Source organism: Mugil cephalus, chromosome 22, assembly GCF_022458985.1.
Source record: "Mugil cephalus isolate CIBA_MC_2020 chromosome 22, CIBA_Mcephalus_1.1, whole genome shotgun sequence".
Lineage (NCBI taxonomy): Eukaryota > Metazoa > Chordata > Actinopteri > Mugiliformes > Mugilidae > Mugil > Mugil cephalus.
This window is the reverse complement of record NC_061791.1, coordinates 1,646,277-1,657,491: the sequence shown is the minus strand read 5'-3', so window position 1 is coordinate 1,657,491 and position 11,215 is coordinate 1,646,277. Positions and strand designations below refer to the sequence as shown.

The window sequence follows — 11,215 nt, the reverse complement described above, 5'->3', positions numbered from 1 at the left end:
CAAAAGAGAAACATGTTAGCATGGTAACATGTTTGTGCTAAGTGCCAGTTAGCTTGGTTAACATGCTAAATTAAAATGGTAAACATAGTAAACATTTTATCTGCAAAACAGAAACATGTTAGCATGATAACATGTTTGTGCTAAGGGCCAGTTAGCTTTGTTAACATGTTTAATTAAAATGGTAAACATAGTAAATATTTAATTTGCAAAACAGAAACACGTTAGCATGATAACATGCTTGTGTTATGCGCCAGTTAGCTTCGTTGACATGTTAAATTAAAATGGTAAACATAGTAAACATTTAATCTGCAAAACAGAAACATGTTAGCATGGTAACATGTTTGTGCTAAGGGCCAGTTAGCTTGGTTAACATGCTAAATTAAAATGGTAAACATAGTAAACATTTAATCTGCAAAACATGTTACCATGTTAATAGGCTAAACAAAAACTGCAAACATTGAAAAAAAAACTGCACTCGTTGAAATACTTGGAAATTTTAAATTTCAACCCTGGAGTGTTATTCCAGCAGACATTTTTGATTTTGTTAAGTTTTACATGTCGTAAATCCAGATGAATGAATTTCCCATATATGGTTCCTTGGTCCATAAACAAATGTAAACACGTATTTAGAGCATTAGAAGATGAGAACATTAGACAACATTAGGACACTTCTTCTTCATGGTACCTAATAAATCAGACTTCATGCAGAGGGGGACCTTGTAGACCACATTAGACCCTGATTAGACCTGAGAATGTTTCCTTGATCTTCTCTGATTGGCTGAATGAAAACCCTGTGACAATAAATCTCACTGAGAGGAACAGGGACGCAATTTAAACTATGATGAAGTTACCAAATATGGTTCCTTTCCCTCCATTAAAAACATTTGTGCTCACATCAGTCATGTCTCCAAGCGATATTAATCCCCAGGGATGTGCACGGTCCCTGAAAGGTTAAGTTATACGTGAGGTGCTCGTTCACAGGTGCACACTTAAAAGAGTGAAGCTGAAAATGCCAAGATGAATTAGAAAAGGCTCCAGCACCACAGACTGATGCGGATGTTGAGTAAGACTCTAACATCTGCGAGACGTCCCGGTTGATGTGTTTGGAGGCGATAATGACGATATCGTGCGTGAGCGTGTCACTGTTAGTTTGACTGATGAGGTTCCTGTGAAGCATGACTGACGGGAGGATAATCAGAACCACCAGCAGGAGACCAAGAGTCACAGTAAATCACACAACGCTGAACCTTCGTCGGAGGAACATGAAAGATTTAATGTCTTCCGTCGGATTCCTGGAGGTTTTTACACGGTTTAACTCAAAAAAGCTGATAAGATGTAATCACTGGATTTGTTTCTGCCTCTTCTGTTTCTCCGTGGTTTGGTTTTTCGAGATGTTAAAGATACTCTGAGTTTTTATCTTGTTTTTGTTTTGCAGGTGGTGAAGCAAGAAGAGGAAAAAAAAACACTGTAGCTATAGATACAGAAACAACAAAACACAAACAAGCGTTCATTAGTTTTAGGCTGTGACTCAAAAGCATCTGCAATCTCACCAAAGCATCTTCTTTGTCTCTTTACATCTCTTTGGAGTTGTTCTATGTGTATTTGTAGTTGTTTTGCGTCTCTTTGTAGTTGTTTTGTGTCTCTTTGTAGTTGTTCTATGTCTTGTTGTGTTTTTGTAGTTGTTTTGCGTGTGCTAAACTATGGTGAATGTGGTGAACACCTGCTACACCTGTTAGCATTGTCAATGCGAGCGTAAAACATAAACTCCCTGAAACCAAACCTACAAACGACGGCTAATTAGCTCATGTTAGCATGCTAACAAGTAAATATAGGGGCATGTTGTCGTGATTTGTTTGTGTCTAGCACCAAATGTCAGCATGCTAATCTGTTGATAAAATGGCAGACAAAGTGTGTGCTTTATGTTAATTAGCATACCAATTAGCTAAAGTAAAAGGTCAAATTTAGCATTGATTGAATTGAGCACATTAGCATGCTATTATTCTATATGCTACATAACTATGGTGAACGTGTTAAACACTGCTACAGTTGTTAGCATTGTCAACGTGAGCGTAAAACATAAACTCCCTAAAACCAAACCTACAACGACGGCTAATTAGCTCCTGTTAGCATGCTAACAAGCAAATATATAGGGGCATGTCATGATACGTTTGTGATAGCTAATGTGCTGCTAAAATAGCGACGTAATGTGAACATAAAGCATCAACTCCCACACACGAGACCTATAAAGACATTATCACAACTTTTATATCTTAGCTAACAAAAAGTGTATTTTGACATATTAGAGAGTCAACATCAGACTAAAACACCGTTCCATCATCAAAGCTGAAGCATGTTAGCGAAGGACCAAATGTCAGCTTATCCCTTTATGAATCGGCCAGTGGAAAATCCAGTTCCATCATATTGTTCTTGATGTCAGCCGGCGACGTGACCCTTATCTGACAGTAAACAGCTCGGTGGAAAGAAGCCCACATAATCTGATCAGACCCAAGAGATCCGAGTCTGCGGCATCCTGTGTGGGCGCAGGGTCACTTATTCATTTAGGATCTGCATCATTCATTTCAGCGGCTCAGGTCACGTTGAAGCTCAAAGGTGCAGATCAATACTTTCCAGGTGTAGGTGTATGTGCAGGGAACTTATCTGCAGCCGTCTGTGGTTATATCATCTCAAAGACAAAATAAACTGGAGTATATCCACGTACAGCGCTAGCGGCACGGATCAACTGATAAACTGGATGAATTGTTTAATACTTAACATATTAAAAATGAAAATTTGTCCCCTATTGCTTTAACTAATAAAAAGTAGGTGATAAATGGTAAAATATTGTGCATGTTTGATCTAAAATTGACTAAACAAATCAGAGAAAGTCATGTTCTGCACAAGAGGAGGCTCCTGTGTTCAGACAATAAATAATAATGATAATAACGCTTAGATTTAAGGAGCACGTGATGGATTACTGGGCTTTTTATGAGCAAAAGCAATATATGAGCACAATAAAAGGAAATAATTTGCATTAAATTATATTGAATTAAAAGTTTATTATCACAGAATGATAATATCGTTGCGCAGAGAGGGAATTTAATTTCACATGTAGCGCTCAGATCTATTGAAACATTTGGATTTAAGCAAATAATAAATAAAAGGTGGAGCTATGTTGCTGCTTAAGGCTAAAAGTTATATTAGTTTCTGTGTAAAGGATTATGTGGAGAATATCGCCCTCTATTGGCTGAATGAGGAAACTGCATCATTTAATATTTTCTGTATCTTTTATTCTTAATATTTCTTTATATGAAACGTTGTCATTTTGTTGCATGAATCATGAACATTCTTTATTTCAACAACACGTCAGGGTTTTGTTTTTCTTATTTAAGCCACTAAAAGGTGAAGCTTAAGTCAAAAATTATGTCACAAACTAGATTAAATGCTTGTGCACTCTGACCCTGAACCGGTTTAAGATGCTGTGTTGTGTTCACACATGGTGTAAATGTTTAAAGTCCATCGTGGATCTGCAGCCTTCACTTCTGAGCGGAGGTCGCACACTATTTATCTTTAACCTGCAACATTAAAGATACTTTACACTCATTTTCTATTTATTTCTCTTCATTTTGTGTTGTTTTTACATTTCTCTTGTGTCCCTGCAGTTTGTTTGCGTCTCTCTGTATTCTTTGTGGTGTATTTGTTCTTTCTCTGAGCTTGTTTTGTGTCTGTTTTTGCTCGTTTTACATTGTTTTTTCTATCTGTTGTGCGTCTGCTGTCAGTTTGTGTCTCTCTGTAGCTGTTTTACATCATTTTGTTCATTAGTCTGAGTTTGTCCTGAGTGTGTTTATGATTGTTTTGCATTATTTTGCTCATTAGTTTTGTCTTTGTAGTTGTTGTGCGTCTGTCTTCAGTAGATTTGTGTCATTTTCTGTCCCTCACCAGTTATTTTACGTCACTTTGTGGTTGTTTATGTTCATGATGCTTAGTTTTATCCCTCCATTGTGTTATTCTCCTGTCTTATTTTGTGTATGTATTCATTTTGTGGTTATTTTACATCATTTTTACTGTAAGTTTTCTACATGTTGTGTGTCTGCAGTCATTTTGTGTCTCTTACAGTTCGTCCTCTATCATTTTGTGTCTGTCTGCAGCCGTTTTACTTTTATTTGTGGTTATTTTGCGTGTGTTTAAACTCGTTTTGCATTATTTTGTCCATTACTTTCGTTTCTTCAGTTGTTTTGTGTCTCTTTATAGTTGTTGCATGTCTTTTGTGTGTCCATCTAAACTTATTTTACATCTCTCTGTGGTTGTGTTTCTTCGTTTTGCATTGTTTATTCTATCTCTTGTGTCTCCGCCGTCGCGTTTTGTCTGTTTGTAGTCGCTGCACGTCAGATCTCAACTTATTTCTACATGTCTCTGTGGTTGTTTATGCTCATTTTTGCATTATTTTGTCCACGTTTTGTGTCCCGTTGTGTCTTTTTGTTGTGTTGCATACCTGACAACAGTTGTCTTCTATGATTGTGCGTCAGTCTGATGCTATTTTAGGTTTATTTGTGTCTGGTTTGCATGTGTTTATGCTCACTTTGCATTGTTTTGTCCACCTGATCTCCCTCTTCATATTCCCGGGGGGGTTGTGTTTCGTGCAGAATTCCTCTTTCAGCTCTTAGACTTTATTCCTTTGTGAAAATTCTTCTTCACAGCATCAGCTCCACAAACACCACCACAGTTTTTATTTATGTTGATATATTTATAAAATGTAGACACTAATCTCAGCTGATTTTGTAACTACACTACAGTAATAAACTTGTAGTGGTAAATAATTATTATTTCTTGTCTGCGCACTTGAACCCGACCTTTGCCACACAGGAAGTCACGTGATAAAGTTTCTTTCTTTTTTTTTACTTTAAAGTTGAAGATTTACTATTTTTCTTCAACGTGTTCTCGGAGGCGCGTTCACACAACTGTCGTGAGCGCGCTCGCTTAATCGCAACGACCTTGTTCGTCCTTCGCCGGAAACAGTTTTACATATTTATTATGTATTTATTTAGGAGTTCGTGTCCTTAACGGTTTTTCCAAGCGACTCGTGAACGCAGCGCGACATCAGTTTGTCCCTTGCGTCATCTCTGTGACTCCTTCGAGGACCGACGCTTCGGTGAGTTAAATGTAGTGCTGTTTTTTGTAGTTTTTTTCTCTTACGTGCACTAATATGACCGAATAAACCCGGAGTGGGGCGACTTACGCCTTTAAGCTCCTTCGCTAGCATTCGGCTAAGTTCGGCTAAGCTAACGCTGCTGCTGAGGCGATAAAACACAAAAATATTAAAGTGTAGCTTAACTTGGGAGACTTTCCCCCTTTTTCAATTACTGTCAACGCGAACGGGATCGACGCATGCGCAGGACGCACCTTTATTTCAGGTGAATGATTGAACTCGCTCAGGTCTGATTCTTCCAGTTTTGATCCAGTCTTTCACCAGCTAATCAAATGTCACACTTTAAGAATAATAAACGATTTATTTGTGTTTTGGATTATGTCAGAATCAGCTTCATTGGCAAAGTATGTGCGCACATAACAAGGAATTCGACTCTTTGCCACTTTAATCATTTATTTAAATTAAGAGAATGTTTACATTTAATAAGATATCCTGTTGACATTTATTAACAAAAATAAGTCCAATTTAGGTTCATTACTGTCTGTTGTTTAGTCCTGAGTCTCAGTCCACTTCTCTGACTTGTTTGTTTGTTTTTTTTTTTAATTGAAAAATTGCATTTTTTTTGTATAAATTCATACTCTGGCTGTCAAACGGAAGTTTCACATCCGTTGTTTAAACTGTTTAACTTCAAATATTTGTCAAACTTCTTACGATAAGTTTCAGGATTTTTTAGTCCATTGCTCTTTAGAAAAATGGTAGAACTGAGTTGGGTTTGTACGACTGCCCACGAATTAACGGATTAAAGGTCAAGGATCAAGTTTATGCCACAACTCTGGAGTTTTTCTTGGCGTCATCGTCCATGTTCCTTCAGTTTTTCCTCATAATCCTCCTTCCTCACGATGCCGACTGTTTTCTGAAGCTCACCAGTCGTTCCTTCTACAAATCCCCTCCACAGCATGATGCTACCACCTCCATGCTCCGACAGTCCAGACTCCACCAGAGGAGGGTTTTTATTTTAGATTTTATGTGTTGGAGCTTCTTCTTTGCTGAACAGCCTCTCAGGTTATGTCAATATATGTGAGTTATTTCCTGCACTGTCAACACAAGGTTGTGTTTCTTTTCCCACCAAACTTCATTGATCTGTAGGAGTGTTTGTCTAAGGGACGTTATTTAAACTGAAGCATTCAAGTAAAATCAATGGTTTTTATGACACACTTGTCTTTTATCATAGTTTCTTGTGTTTCTAACTGTGTTTTCTTTGGTTCATTGACTTTCGCATACGACTTCAAGTTAAATCATAGTCTAATAAACACATTTGTTGCTAAAATGTCTCCGTGTCTTCTGACGTCGAACCCCGTTGGCGTCGTGTTGTGTTTAGGGGCCGTTGGTCAAACCAAGGAGACGTTTTCCTCAGTAAATCATTGACTTTTTTTCCTCCAGAGACAATCGTCCGTCATGTCCCAGCGAGCTCCTCCCCTTCTCTCCGTCCACCCGAGCCGGGCGCTGGTGGACGAGAAGTTCCAGGTGTTGGTGGAGAACCTTCCTCCGGGATGTCCCGTGACCGTCCACTCGCTCCACCAGTCGGAGGACAACGACTACTGGGAGGCCTACGGACACTACGTCAGCAACCAGAGGGGGACCGTCTCCGGTGGGTCCTCTTTGTGTTTGGTCTGAACCTGTGGTGGTTTTTTCTAGGTCATTGAGTAGTAGTGAAAATTATTTATGTAAAATTAAGGCTTTAATGTCATGAAACACTTCTTAAGAAGGGACATGAGGAGGTTTGTTCCTCAGTGAACTGTGTCGACTCTAATCTTTGTTGGTGGTTAGAGAATCCAAATTTAAGTTTCTGTGAATTGTTTTTCTACTTTCTATTTTATCGAAGCAGGAAACTCTTTTTTAGAGAAATTAAAATCTAAATATTTGGCATTTAGCAGCTAAATGTTACCCTCAGGAGGTGGTGGAGACCAAAAATGGAGTAAAAAGTGAGAACATGTAGGAATTAGATTTTCTGTTGTTGTTCTGGGGTCGATTTTTGTGTCTTTTACCAAAGTTCGTCCAACTCTAGATGGATGAAGACGTCTTTGCACAGATGAACCTTCAGATATTTGGAAATTGCTTCCAAGAACATTCAAGAAAATTCAGTCCTGCTCTAAACCACATTTGGAGGCAGTTTAATTGAAGTCTTTTAAATGTGAAGAAACTTTTCAGCTGTTTTTTTAGTGGAAAAAATCTTAAAAGAAGCCAAAGAAATCCAGATGTTTCCTCCTGGAGGAGGTGGAGACCAAAAACGGAGCAAAAAACAAACAAAAGTAAATGAGTTCTGTCCCATTAATCATTTAAGGTCTATAGGTGCATATGTTTTTATAAATGTCCAAACCACAGCGACACGTTTAGACAGAAAGTCTGAAAATAAATAACCTCCATGTTTTTACTTCCTTGTCGTTCAGTATCAGAAGACCTGAGTTTTGGAGGAACGTACTCTGGGAAAGAGTCCATGGGTTTGTTGTGGAGCTTGCGTCCGGTCCCAGGCAGCCGCAAGGGCCTCAGGTAAAAACATCTCGTAGCCACAAGGGGGCGCCGGAGATACGAAGACGTTCACATGCAATTTTTTTCCGTCTGGATCAGGCTGAGGAAGATGAACGTCTGCGCCCCAATGCTGGTCACCATCTCCGTCTACATGGGACACGAGGGATTCAGGGACCAGCGCCCCCTAGCGTCCACGCTCACAGAGAGATGGTACATGGCTCCAGGCGTCAAGAGGGTCGTCGTCAAGGAGAGAGGAGTGCGAGGGACGCTCTTCATACCTCCAGGTACTTCTACTGCTTTAATGAATCTGCAGCTTCATCTGGAAACTCCTCTGCTTTTCTTTGGAGATGAAATGAATGTCTCCTGTTCGTCCACGCCTCAGGACCTGGACCGTTCCCCGGGATACTGGACATGTGGGGGGGCGGCGGAGGCCTGGTGGAGTACCGCTCCGCCCTCCTGGCGTCTCGAGGTTTTGCTTCTCTGGCGCTGGAGTATCTCTCTCCTGAGAAGGTCCGGTCTGCGGATCTGGAGTTCACCTACTTTGAGGTCGGTCACATCTGGTGCAGATCGTCACTAATCATGGCGTCAAAGATTCACACCTTAAACAGAAGGTTAACGACACCATAGAAGAAGATCCTGCTAATTCAGTCTGAGGGCCCCTAGTGGTTCTTGGTGTAACTGCAACGAGTCCATGAAAATAAAATATCCTTTTGATATTTATAGAAATAGGGTTATTGTACTCAGATGTGTCTGAGACCTTTATCCACCTGAACTAATTACATTACAAGTGTAATTTACTGTATTTTATTAAGAGATAGACTCAGATAATTTTGTTCTGTTGAGGACAAATGAGGTGGTTGTTCTTTCGGTTTTTACCTCCTGAGAAGAGAATCAGAGGAAAAGTCTGAATTGTTTAATTTGTTTTGTGTTTGTGGATAAAAACTGAAGAAACTGAATGTTTTCATGGTGAAGTGTTGGTTGTCACAGATTCTCAGCTAAAGAAAGAGAATTAGATTTTTAATTTTTATATATATATATTATTTTTATATGCTTATTATTTAATATATTTATTTCTCTGTAGTTGCATGAAAACACCAAGTGAGTCTGTTAAAATGTGTTAGTGAAATGCTCTGTTCTATATTCAGTGGGTGAAGCTCCAGTTTCTGAGTAGTTGGACTTTTTTTATTTGGTGTTTTGTTCATGTTGAGTCTGAAGAAACTGAAGTGAAGACTCTGTTTAGTTTTTTTAATTTAAATGCAGCTGATTGAGGATAAAAGGGAACAGATCCTCTGTTCTGGTTCATCATTAGTTTTTTTGTCTCAGGTTCAAACGTCTCAATCTTTTCATTCAGTAAATTTGAGAAGTTGAACATTTTCTTTGTTTCGTAGCTTTTAGTCGTTAAGAGGTTGGTGGTGGATCCTGAACCTGCTCTAACGGACGAACCCAGCTTTAATCGTGATAATAACTCATTTTCTGGCAGACGGCCTTTAGCATCATCCAGGAGCATCCTCTGGTGCTGCCGGACCGAGTCGGACTCCTGGGCCTTTCCCTCGGCTCCCTGGTCTCCTTCTACCTGGCGGCTGAAAGCTCCACGGTGAAGGTAAACACCCGACGTCCTCTCGTGATTCCACCTGAAGCCGCCATGTTTCCCCGGTAAAGTGTGTGTGTGTGTGTGTCACCGTTGTGTTTCAGCCGACCTGCATCGTCGCCGTTAGCAGCAACTACTCGTTATCACGGACGAAGACGATCCCCGGGTTCCACGACGATCTGATAAAGTCGGTGCTGCGTTCGTTCTCAATGTATTTTTATAAAGTTTAACATCTGCAGCGACGTGAATAAATAAACGCGTTTGTCGACAGTTATTATGACAAAGTACGGGTGGATGAGAACAACCATCACATCTGGAAAGGTATCGGCATGGCTCTGTTCAACGAGCCAACCAAGGTGGACGTAAGTTGCGTTTCTACAAACAACAACATCAGTTTCATTTATTATCAAAATGTCGATTTTAACAGTTTTTTTTTTTTCTTCTAGGTCGGGAAAATTAACTGTCCGATGCTGTTGATCAGTGGGTGTGATGATCAGAACTGGCCGGCAGTGGAGACGGTCGAGGATGTGAGCTCACACACGTCTGTAGCTGTAGCATTAGCCTAAAATATGCTAACCCCATAGCATATTTTGAGTTAGCTACCACGGCTAGCTGAGTTAGCCTAAACTTTAGCACTAGAGAAAATAAGATAGCTGCAGAAATAGCTCAAACAAGCCTGAATACCGCTACTACCTAGCTTAGACAAAACAAGATGCTGTTAGCTGCTGCTAACCAAAATAAAAGGCCGTTAGCTTAACCCTTTACATGCGCTCATTAAAATAGAGATATTTATTATAGGACGTCAGAAAACTGAATTTTCCTGGAGAAAATGGAGATGAATGGATTTACCAAATATGGTTCCTTGCCCCATAAAGGGTTAAACAAGACACTGATAGCTGTCTGTTAGCTGTAGTGCTAGTTTAATCCTTTAAAACAATGAAAATATATTTTTTTTAACAGTTTCTTCCTTAATCAACCTCAGTCCTGATCCTGAGTCGAGCTCCAAGTGTGAAATGTTTCAAAATTCAAGCTAAAAACTTCTCTCTTTACCACATTTCTGCTCTTTTGATGCACGTTCATCTTATTTTATGTTAATTTTTAGTCTATAGTCGTTTCCCCTCGATGTCTTTTTTACTGTTTCTTCTATAACTCATTGATAAAAACTAGTTTGTCGTCTATATAAATCATCCACAGTTTACTATCGTTTTTTTTTCCTCCCGTCACTTTCAGATCAGCCGGACGATGCGTTCGGTCGGGAAGGACCGGCTGCTGACCCGGGTCGACTACCCCGGCGCCGGGCACCTGATCGAGCCTCCGTACTCGCCTCATTTCAGAGCCACTAACTTTATGCTTCACACCCAGAACGAGAAAGGTGGGTCGCACTTCTACATCAGTTAGCTCCTATGCTAACATAAACAAGACAGGCTACCACAGCAATAATTTAAATCACTATGTTAGCCTAAACATGTTAGCACTAGCTGCTATGTTAGCCTACACAAGGTCATTGATATAAAATATGTTCAGATATCGGTTAAATATCCAAGGAACTAGTGTTTAGCGTGTTTCTTTTTAATTTATACCCACAGAACATGAAACTCCGAACGCTTTCATGCTTCATTTAAGGTCTCGTGTTTGTGTTTTGCAGTAATTTTAAAGTGGGGGGGGGAAACCAAACCCCACTCGGACGCCCAGGAGGACTCATGGCAGAAGATCCTGTGTTTCCTGGAGCAGCATCTTTACTGTTCCCCGAGTGTCAGAGCCAAGATGTGAGCGAGGACGCGAGGACACGAGGACACGAGGAAACGAGGACACGAGGACGGACTGAGATCGAATCCCTGCTCCAACAAATGAAGCATTTATTGTTATTTAAATACAAATTTATACAGGTGTTGAGTTGGTTTTGGGGGGTTACTACTGCTAATGATAAAAAAAGAGATAAGTCTACTAGTCTTAGAATG

At 39.8% G+C, this 11,215-nt stretch overlaps 1 protein-coding gene across 3 annotated transcripts; it reads left to right on the top strand.

Annotated features, from left to right (window-relative positions):
- The first annotated feature begins 4,905 nt into the window (after window positions 1-4,905).
- LOC125000348 (peroxisomal succinyl-coenzyme A thioesterase-like) lies at window positions 4,906-11,215 on the top strand. Of its 3 annotated transcripts, none has more exons than XM_047575847.1 (11): window positions 4,906-5,146; window positions 6,584-6,791; window positions 7,591-7,690; window positions 7,769-7,953; window positions 8,052-8,215; window positions 9,150-9,269; window positions 9,362-9,444; window positions 9,529-9,619; window positions 9,704-9,784; window positions 10,488-10,629; window positions 10,903-11,212. In XM_047575847.1, exons 2-11 carry the CDS (start codon window positions 6,599-6,601, stop codon window positions 11,025-11,027), a joined length of 1,284 nt encoding a protein of 427 aa, XP_047431803.1. In that variant the 5' UTR covers window positions 4,906-5,146; window positions 6,584-6,598; the 3' UTR covers window positions 11,028-11,212. The 3 variants fall into 3 exon arrangements, with proteins under 3 accessions (XP_047431803.1, XP_047431804.1, XP_047431802.1); XM_047575848.1 differs by lacking the exon at window positions 4,906-5,146 and adding an exon at window positions 5,183-5,408 and having other exon boundaries at window positions 10,903-11,214; XM_047575846.1 differs by lacking the exon at window positions 4,906-5,146 and adding an exon at window positions 5,926-6,220 and having other exon boundaries at window positions 10,903-11,215.